This window comes from Cylas formicarius, unplaced genomic scaffold, assembly GCF_029955315.1.
Source record: "Cylas formicarius isolate icCylForm1 unplaced genomic scaffold, icCylForm1.1 PGA_scaffold_10__41_contigs__length_53128322, whole genome shotgun sequence".
In the NCBI taxonomy this organism is placed as follows: Eukaryota; Metazoa; Arthropoda; class Insecta; order Coleoptera; family Brentidae; genus Cylas; species Cylas formicarius.
In genome coordinates, this window is record NW_026844214.1 from 25,227,677 (window position 1) to 25,249,935 (window position 22,259).

The window sequence follows — 22,259 nt, forward strand, 5'->3', positions numbered from 1 at the left end:
TAACAAAATGTGTAGGTATATAAACATAAAAACCCAAAAATAAAAATGTCCTTTTTTGGATAATACATTTGATTCTCAATTTTCCTTTTTTAGATTTTTTTTAGCGCTTTTTTACATGAGTTAACAGTAATGGATCCTAAAAAATAAATTAATAGACATTGTGTAAAAATAACATTACTTATTGAAAAAATATTTATCCTCAGCGGAAGTGTTGACTATAATTCCTGAAGGACATGCTCCACGAATATGAATACTACCTCTAGTTTTCACGCTTCATTTTTTAGTCTACTACATCAAATAAAAATGAAATGGATTCTGTCGATGTTGATATTCCGCGAAAACATAACTTTCTGTTTCAAAAATCATTAAAAAATGAACGATGGTAATGATGTGGTACCGCATCTTTCAGCTTGGTTGTTTTTTTGGTTAGGTTTTATGTGGTTAAAAATTGTGGAATGGAAAAAGAAAATGTTTAAAAAAGTAGAAAATTTTTCTGGTGGTATGTTATGCCTTGTGAAAAATCTTGCATCGACGGTAATCCCCTTTATAATGGGGGCTTAAAAGCAACCTTTATGAAGTTACTCATATTTAAAAGAATACATTTAGGGGTGGTTTGCACATGTAAAATTGTCAAGAATTTGAAAACTTCATGAAGAAATTAAAGTACAAAATAAATAAATGTGATACATTTCTAATGAATCCGCATAGAATAAAGCAAGAATCAAAAGGTGCTGGCAATTGCATTAGATATGGTACATCCAGGATGCAAGGTTGGAGGTTCGAAATGGAAGACATGCTGGTTGCAATTCATAGTCTCCCAAAGCCTTATGAGGATTGGTCATATTTTGCTCTTTTTGACGGTCACTTGGGAAAGAAGGCAGCGGCATTTTGTGCCGAGAATTTGTTGAGCATAATTTTGGCATCGACAAGTTTTCCAAGGGACATGAAAAAAGCTATATTTGATAGCTTTTTAGGTTAGTTCAAACTTTAGAAATTAGTTTTTTTTTAAACTTCAATTTAGTCCTTACATAGCAAAATTAAAAAAGTATTAATTTTACATACTTAATTTTTTAGGAGAGTATATCTCCAATGCACCTAGGCCCTTTATCCTCTTGTGCTTTTTTTTAAGTCAACTTATACAACTTATACCTAGACATTATGCAAAAATATATTGTTTACTTGTATGGTACTCATAAATTTGACTTACAAAATTTATATTCACATTATATTCTTAATATTTTTTGATGAGTCAGATATTTTGCCCTATCTGTTGATGTATAGATAGTTTGGCAAAAAGCATCAATCATGAAATAACGATTATACCTAAAAATCCAAAATACCTATTCTTACCTGGTTTTATCAATTTCTGTAGCTCTGGCAACTTTCAGGGCAGGAAATTTAAAATATTAGTATAATCCATATAGCTACTAGAGTTTTAGAAGCCCTGCCTATGCAGATAATACAGGAACTTATGAAGCAACTATGTAACTAAGCGACTACACAATCTGGGGAGCATTAATTTTTACAGTGCTAGGGCTACTATATTATCTAATACCTATATGGTATAATGTCCCTCTTAAGAATTAGAATATTATAAATATTGGACAGATGAAGTATTTTAATTAATTGTTTTTAGAAATTGATTCTAAAATAAGAGATATACTCGATGTTGAGGATGAATGCGGCACTACAGCAGTTTGTGCCTTTATTTCAAAAGAGAGGTTATATATAGCCAATTGTGGTGACTCAAGGGCTATACTTTATTCTGGAGGAGCTCCCGCGCTAATCACAAAAGATCATAAACCCTATACACCAATAGAGAAAGCGAGAATTATTCAAGCTGGAGGATATATAAAGAAAGGCAGAATTGACGGTAACTTTACTGAAGTTAAAAAGACCATAAAGAGCATTGTACATCATAGGTGACTTATCAGTCAGTAGAACTCTAGGTGACTTCAAATTCAAAGGGAATAAGGAGATAAGCACTACAGAACAAAAAATTTGTGCTGAGCCAGATGTTTTTGTATGGAACCGAACTGAAAAAGATGAATTTTTGGTACTTGCCAGCGATGGTATATGGAGACATATTAGAAATACTGAATTGTTTTTTTATATTCAGAGTAGACTATTAGTTAGTTCTGATTTGGATCAGGTTGCAAGTCAAGTGATTGATACCTGCTTTTTTAAGGTAAGGATTTTTTTATTCAATAATTATGTAGTTCTTTAGTTAACTTGTCGAACACTATATCCAAAGGAGACCTACCATTTACAAATGCCGCCAAAATCTCCTGTCAACTCAAACTTCCACACATGCCCAAAGCCCCAAATGTGATAGGTTGAATTTTTTATGCATCCTAGTAAAAACATTAGGTGTTTTAGTAAAACGGAACATAGCAATTTGTTGAAAACTTAGCGATAAAGGTTTTTGATTATCCTCCAAAATGTTTTCAAGGTCTCATCATTGCCCCTTGTTTATGGAGAGTGTGGATTAAAATGTGAACCTATGGAAAGTTTAACCAGACATATTCTGACTTACCGTGAAGAAAATTTATACAAATAGAAATATTCCACACTCTTCCTTCTTAAATTTCATTAATAAAACATTTGTTTGTTAATGCATCGAGTTCTGTCAAACTTTCATAAATACTTCCTTTTATAGATATGTCATTTGCTTTAAATTGCTTTTATGTAGAAAATCTTACCATTTAGGTATTGTGCAAGTCATCTCTACAGAGAACACAGGATACTTACAACTTGCAACCCACATTTAGGTTTTCTATATGTTCAATTACCTCAGTGATTAAAAATTTTAATTTAGTTAATTTGGTTTGATTCTTGTTTCTTTAGCATGTAGCAGTGTAGTTAGGTTACAGAAACATGAAATAAATCAAGTTTGTCTATTTTTTTTGTAGACAAATGAAAACGGCACAACTTTTTCCAGTTAAATTTTTCGATATTATTAAAAAATAATCTAATTTTCTAATACAGGTAATAAACAATGTTCAAATTGATTGCCGACTTTAGTGGTGACACCTGTACATGTACGCATAAGGTGTTTCAAAATTCAGTGCTTTCATTTAATTCATAATTTGGGAACATATATAAGTTAAACTAAGATGGTTTTTCCCATAAACATGTGTCCGCAAACGCTTCGTGACTCTTGTACAGTGTTTCAAGGTTTTTGTAGTGTTTACAGCTCTTATAGTTTCAATCTGAAATCTACCATATTGCAGAAGGAGCTAATGAGAAGTGGCGTGTACAACTTATCACAAGTTCACATCTGTTTGAACCGGCCCGGTCTTAAACAGAATGAGTGTTATCCAGATTGGGCAATGAATATAGTCCATTTTCAAATAATATGAAATGTCACTAACGACTAATTGAAAGGAAACAAAAAAATCGAAATGAATATAGATAGCGGGCAAAGCTCATTGTTTAGTTAAACATTTTGTATTAATAAATTTATTTTAAAAAACTAAAGAAGACCAAAAATATTATTGTTATAAAAACCTAAAAAATCTTCCAACTTTAACACCCCATATTGTATCGTTGATGAAACGAACATTTTGAATTTTTCCGTAATATTTGTAGGGCAGTTTTGATAATATGAGTGTTGTGTTAGTGGCATTCGGAGCTTGTTCCGAAACGGCAAATGAGGCTATAAAAAATGACATGGAACTTGATTTGACTTTAAGAAGGCGAATCCAAGGTTAGTCTCCCAGACAAGTTAGCTTATGTTTATTAGTATTTTGTGACTGATTTTTAGATATTTTGAAGGAGAAACCACTATATTTTATTGAGTTGTTGAAAAAATTAGAAACGACGAAGGGTTTACCGCGTGGAGGCGGTTTAGCATCGAAGTAGGTGTATATTAATCGTACGATATTGAATTTTTTATATTTTAAAATTGCATTTATTCTTTAGTGTAATTAGAACTAATATTATAGGAATGTAGATTATGGAATAGATGAACAATGCAGTGGACTCTCGATATTGTGTATATTTTTCTTTATATTAAAGAAATCATTTTTACTTAGCCTGTAATTTCAACATTTTATTAATTTAATTAATTAAATTTTTATTATACTAATATAGCAATATAGATTATTATGCTTCCAATAATTCTCCCCAATGGAATAAATGCGCGTTTTAAACGTGTATATTTTTCTATATATTAAAGAAATCATGTTTACTTAGCCTGTAATTTCAGAATTTTATTAATTTAATTAATTAAAATTTTATTCTTTTTATCATAAAATATACCTTAGGTGTAAGTTGAAGCGATTTTTGTTAACTTGTTTGCTCAAAACATTTTCCCTCCAGTTTTATGTACACAATCCTTCAATGTCAACTCTATTTTTCTTTGATTTTGAAAGTCTGTCCTTGTACTCTTCGCTAAATGTATGAGGATCCTTCTGGTTTTAAAATTTTTAAATAAAAAAAAAAACATTTGCCTGCTGCATGTCTCGATTAAAAACGGTTCTGTAATATATCCTTTTATAAGTTGGTGAAGAAGACTTGGAGCTTTCTTTTGGCTTAAAAATGTACAATTTTAGAAAGTTGTCAGATGAACTATAGTCCTGGAGTTCTGAGAAATAAGAGACTATAGCGTTTTCTAGTTTGTTAACAAGTTTCTGCATTTTTTCTTTTATTTCAATCACAAACTTTATCTTCTTTTTTAACTCTTGATCCGACATTTTCCAATTCGTAAATTAGAGAGTGGAAATGGAAAAAACGATCATTTAACTTTTCATTTTTTTTGCGTTTTAAAGTTAGCAACTGCCTTCTGATAGTTAGCTTGGTAAACACACTTCTTGTTTGGAAAACATCCTCTAACGATTTTAACATTTCATTTGCTGTTTTGGCATCTTTAATTTTGAGTTCTGATTTCTTTCTCTGTTGTAAAGTCGGGTGATACTGTTTCTGGAATATCTCTCTTGTTTCTCTTCCAGTCGAGCCCCCGCTCTAAATTATCAGTTATTGAAATTTTCCGAATTTAATTGCGGTACGGCTGTCTGATTCATCTTTATACAGAAAATCTTGCTTTTCTTTTTTAAATTTGGAATTGTGACTCGGGTGATAATCTGTTATGGTTCTTTTGTTCAATTCGTTCATTATTCATTTTTTTTTATTAACATTTTAATTCTTGATGGCAACAATTGACTACATACATGAAAAAAACGTGCCATTAACAAAACTTTAACTGGAACCTTTGGTATTGTTTAATATAACAATTATTTTTATTTTTCAGATGCACGTTTATAGAATCTGTTTACAAAAATCTATGTCCCGAATTTGCAGATTCGATATATTTAAACACAAAATTTGGACACAGGAAGTGATTTGTTTTATTTCTACTAATATGTAATATATATTTATGTATATAATGATTAAATAATAACTTAATTTATCAAAAAAAAGTCTGTTCCTTCAATAATTCTCCCACACCTGAAATTAAACGAAAATAGGATTTGGTCTGAACTTTTTTTTAGTCACTCTCCTGGTGGTGGGTTTTCTAGTTGTCAGTCTGGGGGTTTGGAACTGCCTTCGATTGTCCATTTGTGGATAGCGTTGGTGATTGACAAGATAGTTGGGATACTTCATCAAATTGATGGAAGAATACTCCTGACTCACTCCAGGTGGATACTTTCTTATTACTTTGAGCTGAGAGCGAGGTTTGTTCATAGAAGTCTGCTGCTTGTTGTAGTATGAAGGTAATCTTCTATAGTTCTGGTAGTTGTAGGTTTGCCTTTTTAACCTTTCCATACGTGGTAGATTTTCACCATCATTTTGGTTAGTTAAATAAGAATTTATGGATGTTTTCTTTATTCTATTCAGATCAATGTTTGCGGTTGCAAAATCTTCGTTAAGTTCTGTGTTATCCGTTCTATGCGGTTTCATGTCACATGCGAACAACAACATCGACAATATAAGGATATGAGGGCAGTTTATCTGAAAAATTATTGAAATATTTAAAGTCATACGCAGAAATAATAAAATATTTATAAAATACATTGTTTTGGTAATACTTTCTTTAAAATATAAAATCATTAATTCTGTTAACTGAATAAGTAAAGCCGGCAAATAATACAAGGTGTCCCATCGATATTTGTTATGAGAAAACTATAATTAGCAATTTTTTTTAAAGATATTTAATAATTTGCGTCTGATCCGTGCATAATTGTATATTAATTTTTATCGATGAATTTCTGCTATACGGAGTACTTTGTAATTTTTTACTTTCTTTGCAGAAAAAGTCCTGTTTAACAAGTTTATTTAATAATTTCGATAAGTGCTAATACCAGGTTGATGAGAAAAATAAAATGCCATCCAAAATCATTTTGTTTAACTGGAAATCACTTATTTTTATAATTTTATCTTATTTAGAAAATCAATGATTGGGGGAAATTTTTCCACAAAGATGTCAAGGCCTCTAAACTTTGTATATACAGATACATTTTGTCCCGTGACAGAATGGCAGATTCCAAAAATTCTACTTGACAATGGGGTCAGATGAAAAATTATCTACAAAAGTTTTAGGCCTATATCCAAAATCTGAGACGCTTGTTATGAGTACGTAAATATTTAATTTCTTATTCAAATTGACCAGTAAATAAAGTTAAAAGCCGTCGCTTCAAATCAAAATTCAAAATCAACTCTTCAAGTGCTTTTTCCCAATTATAGGGAAAAGGCATTTGAGAATAAGAATTTTCGTTTAAAAGTTAAGCACAAAATGTTACAAAAATTGGGTCGTTAGATCTACAGATGTATGTGAAGACATAAATAAAAATGACTATAAAGGTTGGGGTTTGAATTACTTTTGAGAGAAAAAATTGAATAATAAGAAAACTTTTAAAACCAGGTATTAATCCTGACATTTTTAAAAAAGTAGATAATTTTTTCAGTTACAGAAAATACAAATAAAAACATTGGCAATATTAAAATTATGATAAAAAATAATGTATTTCCAAAATGAAGAAATTTAAGAGACAGTTTTTTTTTCGTAAAAATTGGTTCCTATCGACTGTGAGTTTGTTTGCTGTGTGGAAATCTCCCAGTTTTTCGCATTTTTGTTGAATAATTTTGTTATTTTTGCAGTTTTGTTGTATAATTGTTCTGCTAGGTTACACCAAAATTTTGTAAATGAAAACGGAATACTAGCAGCAAGGGGCGTCCTGTACCCTATTACCAGAATGTCTCGATGTACACCTATGGTATTAAAACTTGTTTCGCTTAATTAAGTTCTTTGCATATTTTTTTCGGTTTGCGTATTTTTGATGACAATTGTAGTTTTATGATATTGGAGATTACATATTTTCTTAAAAAATTCTTAAGTATAAAAAATAACTATTTTGATAATTAACAATTTTAAACTCAGTGTTCGATCACATGTGCGCCGTTTAAGTAAAAAAGAAAAGAAATGTAAAGCACCATTTAAACCAGACAATACACTGTTCAGTGGGCAGTAGTGCGTCCCCCGAATTACAGTATTTTGGAGTATATGAAAGATTTTGTTTATGCGGCTGTCATTACAAGTGAGCAATATTTGAGACAGCCAATTTTGGAAGTTCATCAAAACGTATTGCATACTATAATTTTTCTACGACCAGTGGGTCTTGGGTACAGCTTTCCAATGCAGTACGCGTGACTAAGAAATCTGACGCAGTGAAACCTTCCGCCTGATCCGTACATTAATTTTTATCGAGGAATTTTAAAGCTGATTTTGATTAGTCGTTTCCCATCTATTAGTAGTGAAAAAAGACTATAAGAAAATCCAGTTTTATCATGTTGGTCCAAAAGTCACTAATATGAATCAAATCAGAAAACACAAAGACTACTTAAATGGTATACTTCTACAAAAATACTGGAAAAAAGTAAAAATAATTTTAATATTTGACGTAGTGCGATATAAATTGTGTTACAGTAGGTGTGAAAAAGTTACAAAAAAAATTATATTGATTATTTCGATAACTTAATTAGTAATAAACTGAATTTTAACTAATTAAGTTGTACTTTATTTTAGCAACTATCTAAAAACACTGGTGTTTCATCCGGATTTTTTTAAGACATAGACAGAAAATAAAAATTTGCCAGCCCGTTTCCAGAAAGTGGTAGCAGAAACAGGGGAAGTCGACTGTACACAAAAGTATATATAAAAAATTATAATAGAAGACCAAAAAGTGTAACCGAAAACATTGTTTATTTTTTTAGACAAAAACATTTAAAAACTCTCATCATCACTTATAAAAGTCCTCGTCTTCTAACTTGTCCTGGAATGGAGCAATGATAATCTGTGGAACTTTAACATGTAGTACTTTTTCTCGATCCCATCAGTCCCTTATAAATTTTATATATGTTTTTTGTAACAAGGTTTTGCAGCGGCAAATATGAATTAATTTTATTGCGTTAGACTGGCGGCAGTCATAGAACCTTATGGCCATGTTGGTGAAATATTTCATCTACAGCATATATTTTTAGTTTTTTAATGGATTTTGGCATTTGAAAAGTTCCTACTGCGGCTTATTTGTTTTTCAAAGAACTCGTAAATATTATTTTTCTACTCCCGTCTATAAAATAGCTAATTACACAACGATCTAGCATGCGAGAAGCCGTCACCTTAGCATGTCATTTTCGTTTCCCACTAATCCGAGCCACTTCGGACATTTCCGGGATTTTACCGCACGGGTTTGGGAACAATCGGATGTTTTCGGAGATATTTTCCACGCTTTGAATTTTGACGTTTGTTAATTCTGACGGTCGTGTCAGTGAATGTAATCGTGTTGTTTTGCAAAAATGTAGCTAAAAACTAACGGACGTAGAAAAAGTATAGTATGCAACACGTTCGCTGTTTATTAAACACTCGTTTCGCTGCTCTCCGCTCGTGTCAAATAAACTCGTGAGCACTTGTTGCATAATGTATTATTTTCTGTCAAAGCGTTGTACGTTGTTTATTTCAACTTCTTGAATGATACGGTGCGTTATCTAATATAATATAATATTTGGTATGAGTTTCTCTCTTGACATATAATAATGCTTTTGCTCCATGGCCGCCCAATTTTTGGCGTAAATTTGGATTTATTGTCAATAGTCCCCCTCGAATCCTGTATACGATTAAAAAAAAAGAATATTTTTTTGATTTCAAAATTATAAAATTATGAAAGTTTATCATTGAATCCTTCTAAAATTTAGTACCTACCACCGTTTGAAAGTTTATTAAAAGCTGTTTATTATTATTAAAAACATTAAATTACCTCCACCACTTGATCGTAAAGGATAAGTTATACGGCGAGATAGGGTTTATTTGAAACGCCACACAGTGGAACGAAACATTTTGTTGGACGTTGGGCAATATTTCTTATCTTTTGAAACTACACAAAATGGTAAAAACGCATCTCGGGCTACTATAAAATAAAACAATGTTCAAATAAATTTTTGGCTTGTTATGATTTGCGGAAATCGTTCAATTAAGTTATGAAAAATATTATAAAATATTCAAAAACTATTTATTGTCAGATAACTTGGATGTATAACTTGAACATTTTATGAACAAACAACAAAAACATGAACTCAATATTACTCAATGGTATCTTTTTAATTTAAAAATATGTAGGGTTGTGGAATTGAATTGTTTTTATGTCAATTGACCGGTAATTTTTTTTTGTGTCAATTTATTATAAAATACATATTATTATTAAATAATGATAGATAACACTCTACAATTGCAAGATGTTATTTAAAACATTTTGATCGAATTTGACCAGTCAATTACGAAGTGGTCAATTGACCAGCCCCAACACTATATGGGTGATCGATGAGATATACTGGGTGTCCATTTTTCGAGGATTTTATGGGGTATCTCGTGGTAGATGCAGTTTTCGCGACACTATGCTACTTTTCCGAGAAACAAATGTTTTTGGATGCTTTTTATTTTGGGACGCCCCTCGTATCTCAGTTATGCTAAATATTATTAAATAAGTGAAAAGTGTTTTTTTTACACAGAATTCAGAGGCATATTCAAATTTATCTATCTTCAATTATTTTCGGTAAAGAAACCAAACGTATTTTTGGATAATACGATTTAGTTTGGCAAGAGCATCTCAAAAATATTTAAAACTTTTTGGTTGCCTATTTAAGCTGTGCACAAAAAATATTCGTTTTTATCAATTGGCCCATGACAGGTTATAAATAAATGGTTGTTTTTAATATTAAAATATTTATTTTTGTTAGTTGGTTATAAAAAAAAAAAGTTCTAATTAATTTAAAACAAGAATTTTGGTAATTTTTATTTAACCTAAAAAAAATACATATTTTTAGACCCCTAATATAATAAAACCAATTATTATTGATAAATGAAATTATGCAAAAGAAAAATCTTATATTGATGGCTTACGGAACTGGATCACAAGCTCAAATTGTTCTCCGTTATGTTTTAAAGATGTTTCACATATGAGTATTATTACATAATAAATGGTCCTGATTGTAACTCTCTAAAGTCTATTTTAGTGGCATTTCTCAAATCTGCTATTGTTTATCATTGTAAAATTTATTAGCAAAAAGAAATATTTAAATTTTAGTAATATTTTTAACATGATTTTATCTTTTACTGTTAATTTAAAACCTCTGTAAAAATACATTTTTGTTTTCTAAAATTCGGTTTTTAGGAGAGGCCTGGCATTTCTTTTTGAAATTACCATATTGAGTTTTCCATTTTCCTAAAAAAATATCTAGCCCAATATCCAACATTTAACACGCACTTGTTCCGTTGTGCGCCACTCCGAAAGAATTGAAATTTACAAATTTGCGGATTTTTTTTTTCGCTCAATACTAATTAAATTATTATTATAACGTCGCTGTCGTTTAAGATGAATATTTTTCTTACCATTTTCACTATTATACGATTTACAGCGGCTATGCCTGACACCAACGGCAAAGTAATTGGGTTCATTCCTTTCGCAGTGATAAAATGTAACAGTAACACACTACTAGTGCCGTTAAAGAGGCAAACGCTATACAAACAACACATAAATCTGGGAAGCGGTATTTTCGAAGGTGTTAACTGGTTTATTGTATATCAAAAAACGAAAAATATTGATGACTTCTTGGTTCATTTGTTTTATGCATATACAAGGTGTCCCAGACGTTCTTCGAAATTTGAAAAAAAAACTAGTATCTTGAATGTTTGCTCTATCTCTGCAACTTTATAGAAACACTTGTTTTTACTTACTACATATAACTACAAGTGGAAAATTATCGGCGACCATACTCATTTTTCGGCTTACCAAAATTAATGACTTCCAAAAAAAATCTATCTAATTTTGCGAGCAAACTTGGATGCAGTTGCATTCACGGTGATATTGATTTACGTACCGTTCACTAGCAATTCTGGAATTTCTGATTGAATTCTAATACGTAACATAGCCAGAGAAGATGGGAAAACAGGCCACCAATCAAGGCAGAAATAACCTGGTATGCTGATAGCTCAAAAACTCAAGAAGGAGTAGGAGCCGGAATATATGAACCCAGGATGAAAAGGAAAATCTCTATTCCAATGGGTAAGCTGGCAACAGTATTCCAAGCAGAGATCACTGCACTAGAACACTGTGCAACAGAAATAAAAGCGACGAAGATCCGTAACAAATCAATTGCAATTTACACCCATAGTCAAGCGGCTATAAAGGCCCTGAAATCTAATAAAATAACATCCAAGTTAGTTCTGGACTGCCATAAGGCATTAAACGAGATAGCAAGCCAGAACAAAGTTACTCCGGGATACGGAGGGCATAAAGGTAATGAAGGCGCAGACGACGCAGCCCGCGAAGGGTCGTCAATGTGCCTGATTGGACCAGAACCCTTTTGTGGGGTGGCCAAACCCGTTGCAAAAACAGTCATCAGGGATTGGATGGATGGATGGATTTTACAGCGGACTTACTAAGCTGCAATAGGAAAGCCGTAAGAATAATGGTAGGTCTGCTGACGGGTCACTGCAGGCTTAAGAGACATCTAAGCCTGATGGAAGTGGAAGAAAAGACAGAATGTAGATTCTGTCAGGAAGAGGAGGAAATAGCCGCACACGTACTGTGCCACTGCGAAGGCCTAGCGAGAGTGCGTTTCCATCTGCTGGGCGATACCAAACCAGAGGCAGAGAGCTATACGAGGGAGCCATTATCGAAGTTGTGGAGTCTGGTTAGAGTGACGAACCTGGATAAAGCTCTATAGCTATGGAGGGAGTCACAATAGATTCTCTGGGTCGCAGTGACGGACAGGCTGACTGCTAGCTCTCCCAACTGTTAATCTTAATCTTAATACGTAACATATCGCGTTCTTCCATATTTGAACACTTTTTATAACCAATGACCTTGCTGCCCTCAACACTCAACATGGGCGCTGACACATCGTCAAAATGTTCTGTAAAAACGAGTTAAGTGTGTGGAAGTGGAAATCGTTGTTTAAAAAGAAAATGGCCCAAAGTGCAGATTAGTGGATGAAATATAAACGCTTGTCCGCAAAATAAAAAATGCATGCTTATTTATAAAACGAAGTTGATGATGGGCACACAAAACCGAAAGGTCATACTTAAAACTTATTAATGCCCAACTTGTAGGGGAAAAAAGGTTGCAATGAGAAAGTATCGTTTGTTTTAAAAAATTATAATAATAGTTAAGGCCAGGAAAAAATTCAAAAAGAAATGCTGTTTTTCGCCTTTCCCGGATATGTCCAAAACTAATCGAAATTTTCTGGATTTTGAAATTCAGCAACAAAATACGCAATAATTTGGGACATCCCGTAAATCAAATTAATATAATATCCTGCGGTAAAGTTCCTGATAAAAAATTAACTTTATTATTTATTTTGTATAACGTTAAATAATTTTAAGATAATATAGGGATTAAGGTACTATCACATATTGATGGTATTATCAGTAATTTGTGATTAAAGTTTTGTTTAGTTAGTTAGTTAGTAGTCGCTGCTATGAAGTAGTCGAAGATTTGAAATTGATAATTGCAATATTGTATTCGTTTTTATTTTGTATTTATTTAATTCCCCAATCCGGGCAGGAAAAATATTATCGTTCGTTCTATGCTTGCTCAAACTTGGATCTGTGGCTCCGCATCGCTTTAATAGCGTTTAAATGATCACCCTGGGTGACGTGAACTATCTTCGAAAGGTTTCTTCCTAGAGGCAACTTTTCTAACGGCAAATTATGTTTTGTTCCTACTTTCTGTAGACGGTTCGTATGTTTCCCGTGAACGGAAGCAAGGATCTCTGATATATTTTTGGAACTGGTCGATTTATCACACTTTATGTTGCCTATCAATTCTTCCATTCTGACGTACATTTCATTCTTGCGAATAAACCCATTGGGCTGAGATTCTGTTAACGGCACCTGAAATTTCCTACGCGTCTCTCTTATGATCGTTTCTCTTTCTATCGGCCATTTTTTGCTGTAGATACCGAACCTGTGCTTAGGTATCTTGTCTCCTTCGCCGTAACGCTGAAGTCTGAAAAATAAACTCGTTATTATGCATATTATTGCATTTTTTGATTCCCCGAGAAATTTTGAATATATTCCATGTATAATTTAATATTATAAATACGATTTAATTTGGGGAAGGGGGTCTATTGTAATATATTGTGTAATGTTTTATTTGTTAATTGAAGTGAATTTTTCCTTTGTTACGTTCATTTTATTGTTTAAAACAAAATTGTCTCTCAGATAATATGGCATAACAAGAAAATCATTGAAAATAAAATAATATCTACACAAAATCAAAAAATAATATAAAATAATATACAGGGTTTCAATCAATCAGTCAAATTTATTAGGCATACCAATACCTGGTGTGGCAGTGTTTGCTAAGCTAATTATTGTTTTTATAATAATTCAAGATACAAAAATGTATAACGACCCTTATTATAATCATTAAATTAAAGTACGATTTTTACAACACAAACTAATCTTCAAAAAAATTTGCGTTTGTATCTTCTAGTGATACACAACAAAGCTTGCTTCTCAAAACAAAAATGTATAACGACCCTTATTATAATCATTTAATTAAAGTACGATTTTAGCAACATAAACTAATCTTCAAAAAAATTTGCGTCTGTATCTTCTAGTGATACAACAAAGCTTGCTTCTCTCTTGCTCTCTCCTGGTAATAGTTGAGAATAAACCCATTTTTCCCAACCAAATTTTTCTTCATGTTCATTATCTTTATTCATAGCGGTTTCAATAGTTTTAGGTTTACAGAAGTGAAGCAGATGTTTCCCTAATTAATTGTGTTTGCGCCTGAACATGATATGACGCAAGCGCTAAAAGGCCAACAGAAATTTTAAATATAGGTTTTAGTTAACTTAGTCAATTTTTTTAAGAAGTGACAAATTCAAAGAAACAAGTCAAAATTTCTGACATAAACAAGTCATTTCTGACCTAAGTCTCAATTTCTCATATGTCGGAATTCTTGAAAAATAAGTAAGAATATATGAAAAACATGTCAGAATTTCTGACATGTCTTTCGTAAGAGACATAGCGATCGAAACATCAGATATGCATGGTACTTTATATGGAATGAGTAATCTTTAAAATATTGATTGAGCTCAACATGTCTCGTACAAATGATTAATGTTTCAATTTTATTCTGATCTTTTTCATTAATTTAGAAGTTTATTTGGACATTGCTACTAGAGAGCGCTAGTTTGGCCGAATTATTTAGATAAATCGAATCATATTTTTCTGTCTTTCGATTTCTGGTTGAAATATGATGAAAATTTGAGATAAGTTTTAGTCTTTCATAACTCTGTAGGTTTTAAATTTTTGTTTCATAAATACTAAAGAGATGAAGAGGTACGGGTTAATTAAGAAACTAATATATAAAAAACTAATATTTAAAAATCATTATTTTGGTAATAGTAATGTATCTCCAGTTTAGAGGTTGCCCATTCATTAGAAATACCCTGTATATCTGAAGTTTCGCTTCGCAGTATCTTTTACGAGTCACTTATGCCAGAAATTCTAGTCGGATAAACCAATTATCATTATGATTATTCTTTTATCTAAGGGTATATATTAAGACAATTTGAGTGCAATCAAGAAATCCATGAATATTTTTGAAACAAAGTTTACCTGTAGTGGCTTCCAGTTCTCCACAACCAGCTCTGAATCTTTTCCAGCCATATCTGTTGCTGTCCTATGACAGAGCCGGGTCTACAAATCCGTAACCAGGCTATAGCTTCTCGTGCTGTCATCCTATAGTGTTTTACTAGATAAGCTCCTATCAGAGAACCAGTGCGACCCAAGCCCGCCTAGATTACCCACATTACTTAGTCTGTTATAAAGGCTTGATTTCCATAAAAGAAAATAATAGTTCCCAATAAAACTTACACTGTGTTCCACATAACTGCCCACTATACTATCTGGAAGTCAAACAGAGATAGAGATACAAAGGATTTTATAGTTTGTCGCGATATTTTAAAATATAGTAGTTTTGGTTAGTTAGTTAATATATAAGGTGTCCCGAATTAACTGTAACTGCAGTAACTTTAGGTTTTTTTATTTTTTATTTCTTTGTCAAAAATTAACTTATTATCTATACCTTACCTATGTAAAGTCGAATTTTACGTAATTTTAAGAAATTTGAGGTAATATAAGCATTTGTAAAAAATCAAGGCATTTTTTAACAAGTGTGGCGCATAGTGGATGGCTTATTAGAAGTTTGTGGCGAAGCGAACAACAATTATACAGGGTGATGTAAGAGGCGAGATGTAGGGAAGTAGCGACTCCACCGCCCAGAAGTTCAAGACTTCTGCATCAGCCTACTGAGTGTTAAAACCGAACCCTTCTCTATGAACCCCAGAAGATTTGTAAATAGCAATGTCCTTTCAATAACACCCTGTTTAAGTAAATATTATTGGAAACTATTATTAATTATCGCTTTTTATTTGCTTGAGCTATCTACCTTACAGTGAACTGCTATAGCTGCGGGCGCGTTTTCGGCTAGATACAAGAACTTTATGAGGATTTCCCTGGACGGAGTCGTCCCATCGGGGAAAATCAGGTCGTAGTGTTGGATCCCGGCTTTGATAAACCTTACAAAACAACTTAGTGAGCATATTGCGGACAACGGGCAACGTTACGCTTACGAGTACGCGTCGTACAGAACGTTGTTTAGCCGAATGACGGTTTTTATGTCATTTTTCAAAAAATATTTTATGTAAAACGCGGGCGAGTGAGCGGTCCAATTATCTGTGGGTCCGATAAAGGCCAGAAATTTCCGGGGAAGCAGCCAATTCATGTCGCCGAATTCTAAGCGGTTGTATAAGTCATATTCGGATACATTGAAGTCGTCGAAGTCGAAAAAGTTAAACGCGACGGCCTTGGCTATGGCGCAATAGCAGTCGTTCAATTTGATCGTGAACTGGCTGGGAACTTGGGATGCATCCAGAAAGGCTCTGTAGGAATACCGTTAGCAACATTTATGAAAACTCAACCCTAAATGGTAACCAAAATAATTATCTCTACTTTAACATTCTATATCTAAAATAAGCCCCTAGTTTTCTATATAAAGATATGTCGGGAAACGCGCTTTAACGGAGCCACAGCAATGAATCTGAAAATGGTTTTTTATTAACTGACGAAGGTTTTGCTAATCAAGATTCAAAGCTGCTATTGCTCTCAGAAAAAAAATCCGTTTCAAAAATCACAAGAAATAAAACCTTGTAATAAATCAAATCTTTTAAACAATTTAACTAATCAAAATATAACATTTTAGGTACTTTTGAAAATATTTTGATATATATTTTGATAAATTATTAGTTTAGTCACTTTGAAACATCAACGATTTTCTTTTTTGCGTATTGCGTATTTGTTTTAAAACATATTATTACTTGTTTATTACAAAAGAGCGTTTTCCTGTTTTCTTATAATAATGTGATGATTATTCCTTCTAAAGCCGGCTACACACGGTCCGGCAGGCTTGTCAGTTCGAACTGAACAGTCCGCCTGATGGAGTGACCACCCTCCACACATTCAGGCGAATATGAAATATCCAGTCTCAATCATCATCATGGCCTCTACTGATGATGACGCGTTAGCACTTTTTGGCTTAGGAGTTGCTTTGGTTAAAAAGAAAAAAAAAACGGTATGGTGTAAAGATTGGTTGAAAAAAAAGGCGCGTTTTTTCTCATGGGAATTTGGTGAAGGACATGAAGTTAGCTCCCAAGGTTTAGCACAAGTATCTACACATGGATGAAGATACGTATCTGCAATTTTTAACATTGGTAGCACCTTTGATAGAAAGAAAAGAAACCGTAATGAAAGAAGCAATCCCAGCACACGAAAGGCTGACGGCAACTTTGAGGTCTCTAGCTATTGAAAGAACCTATGAGAACCTCAAGTTTTCCACTAGTATATTACCTCAAGCTCTGAGTTACATTATTCCGAAAACTTGTGAAGCAATATGGGAAGTTCTACGCAAGGATTTTATGAAGGTAACAAAATATTTTTTTGAATATTAAAGATAAACAAAAACATTATATTTCTTCGATAAAAAATACAAAAACAAGTTCAGTTATCAGTGGTTATAAGCGTAAGTGAATGAAGCTAAAAGAGAACCAGCAGTCTGGTGCTGGCGAGGTGATGCCGACGATTACATTTCGTGAACACTTTCTATCTGGGGAAAAAAACATGTTATTCTGGGAGTGGTATTCAATTGAACCTCCGGAGTTCTGGAGAAGCAACTGCTGCGATGGTGATGATATTGTCGATACTTGAGAACTTGGGCGGCTAGGATTGGAACTAGATGAATGATTCGAATAATATTCACTTGACGAAGGGGAGTTCAGTGGTAGCAACTGCTGCGGTGGTGCTGGTGATGCAGAGAATTGAAAGCTTGGTCGGCTAGAATAGGTACTGGACGAATAATAACGATTAGACAAAGGTGGCTGATGAGTCAGTTTATGATGTGGTATTAATGTTCCACCCTCAGCTTCAAAAAGTATGTTATTAATCAATTTCTCTGCAAGGCGTCTCTGATCGTTGGTTAAATCTCTGAGCTTCATAGCAACGTTTTTACCAACAATGTCAAACCGGTCATCCGCTGTGCGTGGTTATTGACGATCGTTAGTACTTCTTTTGTTGACTGTGTTTGGTCATCTGGTTTATGAGATTTTGGCGTAGGTCTATGGCGAAACTGTGAACCTGCAGTCACACTTAAAGTTTTTTCAGTAGAATCTTGAGTTTCAGGTTCACTTTGCGGACTGTGTGCACCTGTGTTTAAAGTTTCGGTCTGTGATTCATTCTGTAACAAAAGATTTGTTTTTATCACTGTATAACTTAATCCTATTTCATAAATTCAAAGCATGAAAAAAAATATTTTTTTTCTTTTGTCATATATCGCCAGACATTTTTAATGCTAATTTTTATCACGCACAATGCTTAATATTCTCTTTTTTTCAGTTTCCACGACTAGAGCAAGATTGGAGAAAAAATTCTCAGAGCTTTGAGGAACTCTGCAACTTTCCCCATTGTCTTGGGGCCATTGACGGTAAGTATGTGAGCATCGTCCCCTCATCCGGAAGCGGATCGTACTATTATAATTATAAAGGTTTTCATAGCATGGTGCGATTAGCCTTAGTTGATGCAAACTATCGTATTTTAATGTGCGGATTCGGAAGAAATGGCAGGGTGTTTGGAGTATTACAAAATACCACATTTTTTGAAAAACTACAAAATATTCTCCTGAAAATTCCTGGAGAAGAAATCATACGGAATACTTACAGAAGCTTACCATACGTATTTATAGGCGATGATGCATTTCCATTGAGGGTAGACCTAATGAAACCTTTTCGACAGGCAGCCTTGACTTCTAGGGAGAAAAAACTTTACAACTACCGTTTATCACTAGCAAGACGTATTGTGAAAAATGTATTCGGAAGAGTGGCTGCCAGATTTCAGATATTTTACACTTGCATTAATTCGGAACCGCGAAATATTGAATCCGTTGAGTGTCTTGCTGCATGTTACATAACTTTTTGATAGCTGAGTCGTCCAGAGAGCTTTGACTATGATGATACGGAAGAAGATGTGGCACAAGGTTCCAAATGTAGACCATTTAGAAATACAGCGAATGCAGCAAAAGAAGTTAGGGAAGCCTTTATGAAAATAAATAAGAACTAAAAGTTCAGATTTTCACGAAATTATATATTTTTACATAACAATTGTTTCGACAACACCGACTTTATGAGTTATTTTACGAATGAAGGTAAAGTTTCATGGCAAGATATATACATCCAATAAAAAATTACCTACTAATAATACTTTGGTCCAAATTGGTCGCTCTCGTATGGAAACACCCCTTATTGAAAGAAATTAATTAAATTTTAAGAACGTCCCCTGGCAACCAAACGATTACAAATTGCAAAATTTTGTTTGCGCAACTGACTTTCTCATGAAATTTGACCCCCAGGCACTGTGGTACATTTTTTCCTATCTCTTCAAATAAAGAGTGTTCATTGTAATTATATACAAACAAATTAACTACTGCACGTTTCTGTCACTTACCTCATTTTCGCTCTCTTCGTCATCCGAGATATTGCTTCGAGAGTTTCGAGAGACTTCTTAGTCTTGCACAAACTTCCACAAATCATAATACCATGGGATGCTAAACCTCATCGGCCCCTGATCCTGACCTCATTGAATTCTTCATTTTTTTTGCTTCCTTTCGAAAACTACTCAAATTATTATTATTTTTTAAAACAGCAGACTTCGTACAAGAAGGATCAATTTCCTTCCTCCAACTTTTTGTAACCGTTTTCTTGTTGGAGTAGTTCATTTTTTAAATTGTTGGCGATAAGCAAACAAGCTAAACTAGGACGTAGTTATCTGGTATTTTTATTTTTTTTTTATTTTGAAATATGTAGACAATTTTCCTGTCGGTGATTGTATGCAGGATACGATAATTGCTAATGGGATGTTGGGTGTGTGCAGCTTGGGTAAACTGTATATTCGAGGTAGCAAAGCATTATTACTTTTCAATTCTTTTGCAATATGTGTTGATTGATTGAAAGTTTATTTTCCCAATTTGATATAATTTCGTTTACTTTGTTTTTGGAAAATTTGTGTGGGATTAGAATTAATAAGTTATATTTTCTCATCGTATTCTTCTGCAATCATCAAATACATCAATATCAAATATATATACAGAAGAATACGATGAGAAAATATAACTTATAAAAAAATTAATTCTAATCTAATCTAATTAATTCTATATATATATATATATATATATATATATATATATATATATATATATATATATATATATATATATATATATATATATATATATATATATACCATCAAGCCATATTCAATTTTGATTAAATCGTTAGCTTTTTTTAAATTTGACGTTTTTTCTCAACTCAACTCAACTCTCAATTCAACAAGAAGCAAAGAAGCAGGTAATCTGCGACTACGAGTAAAGACAGAAAAAACAAAGTACATATTAGTCACTAGGAATCCAAGACCTCGAGTCAGGCAAAATATTTCCCTCAATGAGTACAACTTCGAAGTAATAATAAATTTAAGTACCTAGAAACTGTAATCACAGATGAAAATTGAGTACAACCGGATGCCGCAGCAAGAATAATCACATGGAATACAGCGTTATACTTTCTAAGACCTAAACTGCTAAAAAGAAGACTCAAACCAGCAATTATTCATCCGATAATTAATTATGACAGCAAAACGTGAACCCTCAACCAACGGAAAATAAATAATGTATAAATATAATAATAATGTGTAAATGTATTTGAAAGAAAGGTGCATAGCATATTTGAACCCCAATTGTATGGCAGTCAGGCACAAAAAAGCTAAACGAATGAGATGGGCAGGTCATGTGGAAAGATCAGAAGACCACAGATTAAAAAAGACAGTACTTTTTGAGAGATCAGATGGCCGAAGATCCATAGGCCGACCCAGAAAAAAAATGGAAAGATGACGTCATAGACGACTCTTATCCATAATTGGAGTCCAGCAGTGGGAAACGCAAGCACAGGTGGAGAGCAATACTGGATGCGACTAAGACCCACCTTGAGTTATAGGGCCAGAGAAGAAGAACAACGATTTTGAAATTTACTAAAGTGGATAAGTCGAAAGTATAAATTGTGACTTTTTTTCATATTCAATACATGCAATTTAATAAATGAAGAATGAAGCTCACTTAAAAGGTCCCACCTCTTGCATTACTTTCGCTACGTTTCTGCTTGGAATCTTCAGATAAATTATACAAAACGAACCCAACAGAAAAGCAGCGTTCGCCTTTTTGCTTGGATCGCTACAGGTATAGTGAACCACACTTTTTATTCCTTTGACGTTCTGCAAATATTTGTCTAGTTTCTTGCAGTACTTGTACAAACAGGATATATTAAGCGGTCCAAAATCCAAGTAATAGTTCTGATAACAAAGCTCTTCGTCTATGGAAAAGTACAAAGTCTCGGGGGTACTTTTTAGTTTTCTGTGGGGCTTAACGTCCTTGGTTACGGCAAAGTACAAAATATCGCTCACAATTTCGATACAGGATGCGAGTTGTACTTCTGTCTTGTTCTGGATCTTAGACATCATGGAAAAATGTAACAGGGTTTCGTGGGGTCTCTGCAGAAAAGCGCGAACACGGCGAAATGCAAACAGTAATTTACCACTAATGCGAAAATAATATGTATTACCCTTCCGGGGATTTTATTCATCTTTGGAATTTTGAAACGTCACAAAATGACGGTTCCGTTGCCGCGGAATAAAATGTTTTATTAGGTCAATAATGCAATGCATAGTTTTCACTATCTAAACATCTTTATTTGCATAATTATAGAACAATAGGAAAGAAAACAATAATTAAAAAATATAAATGAGAAAAATATTTAACTTTTATAAACACGTCTTATCAGCTATATCACAGTAGTTGTTTATTTAAAAAAAAAAAGTATCGACACCATATTGTTCACTGGGTGTAATAATCGCACATATCAAAAAATAGCTATTTGTAGTTAATATAAATATTTTTTTGTTTTAAAAAGTAAATAATACAAATCAATATGTGATTATAAATTTTGTTCTAAGTAGGAGACTTGTAAAATCAATCAAAATTCGCGGTCATACTGTGGGCAAGTGCTGCCACCCCAGTTAATATTAGTAGTGTGTATTCTATGATAATTACAAGTAGAACTCAATGAGAGAACATGCGTTAAGTGTAATGATGTAGGCAGATATG

At 33.0% G+C, this 22,259-nt stretch overlaps 3 protein-coding genes across 8 annotated transcripts in view; 1 reads left to right on the plus strand and 2 right to left on the minus strand.

Annotated features, from left to right (window-relative positions):
• Positions 1 to 5,489, plus strand: LOC132708436 (protein phosphatase 1B-like). 5 transcript variants are annotated; one of them, XM_060680796.1, is made up of 7 exons: positions 3 to 534; positions 607 to 974; positions 1,637 to 1,873; positions 1,923 to 2,188; positions 3,592 to 3,709; positions 3,767 to 3,860; positions 5,252 to 5,406. In XM_060680796.1, the coding sequence occupies exons 2-7, from the start codon at positions 650 to 652 to the stop codon at positions 5,340 to 5,342; spliced, it is 1,131 nt and encodes a 376-aa protein (XP_060536779.1). In that variant the 5' UTR covers positions 3 to 534; positions 607 to 649; the 3' UTR covers positions 5,343 to 5,406. The 5 variants fall into 5 exon arrangements, 4 of the variants coding, with proteins under 4 accessions (XP_060536780.1, XP_060536782.1, XP_060536779.1 ...); XM_060680797.1 differs by having other exon boundaries at positions 1 to 974; positions 1,935 to 2,188; XM_060680795.1 differs by having other exon boundaries at positions 3 to 974.
• On the minus strand, positions 5,339 to 21,762 carry LOC132708434 (dual specificity protein phosphatase CDC14C-like). Its single transcript, XM_060680790.1, has 6 exons — positions 21,216 to 21,762; positions 16,138 to 16,446; positions 15,954 to 16,083; positions 15,122 to 15,300; positions 13,385 to 13,499; positions 5,339 to 5,952 (listed from the first exon to the last, which is right to left on the minus strand). Exons 1-6 carry the CDS (start codon positions 21,614 to 21,616, stop codon positions 5,455 to 5,457), a joined length of 1,632 nt encoding a protein of 543 aa, XP_060536773.1. The 5' UTR covers positions 21,617 to 21,762; the 3' UTR covers positions 5,339 to 5,454.
• The window catches only part of LOC132708435 (uncharacterized), a 12,198-nt gene continuing 7,877 nt past the window's right edge, over positions 17,939 to 22,259 (minus strand). For both annotated transcript variants that reach the window (XM_060680793.1, XM_060680794.1), the window contains exon 4: positions 17,939 to 18,293. In XM_060680793.1, coding sequence (XP_060536776.1) covers positions 18,289 to 18,293 — 5 coding nt within the window. In that variant the 3' untranslated portion in view covers positions 17,939 to 18,288. The remainder of the gene's footprint in view (positions 18,294 to 22,259) is intronic.

Bases quoted from the DNA above. Each gene is read 5' to 3' on its own strand.
- LOC132708434 (XM_060680790.1), bottom strand. From the start codon at position 21,616: ATGATGTCTAAGATCCAGAACAAGACAGAAGTACAACTCGCATCCTGT. The intron at 16,084-16,137 runs GTAAGCGTAACG...TTGTTTTGTAAG, and splicing joins GTTCTGTACGACGCGTACTC to GTTTATCAAAGCCGGGATCC. The intron at 5,953-13,384 runs GTGCCGTTAACA...ATAATTTTTCAG, and splicing joins AGACGCGTAGGAAATTTCAG to ATAAACTGCCCTCATATCCT.
- LOC132708436 (XM_060680795.1), top strand. From the start codon at position 650: ATGAAGAAATTAAAGTACAAAATAAATAAATGTGATACATTTCTAATG. The intron at 1,874-1,922 runs GTAACTTTACTG...TGTACATCATAG, and splicing joins AAAGAAAGGCAGAATTGACG to GTGACTTATCAGTCAGTAGA. The intron at 2,189-3,591 runs GTAAGGATTTTT...TAATATTTGTAG, and splicing joins TTGATACCTGCTTTTTTAAG to GGCAGTTTTGATAATATGAG.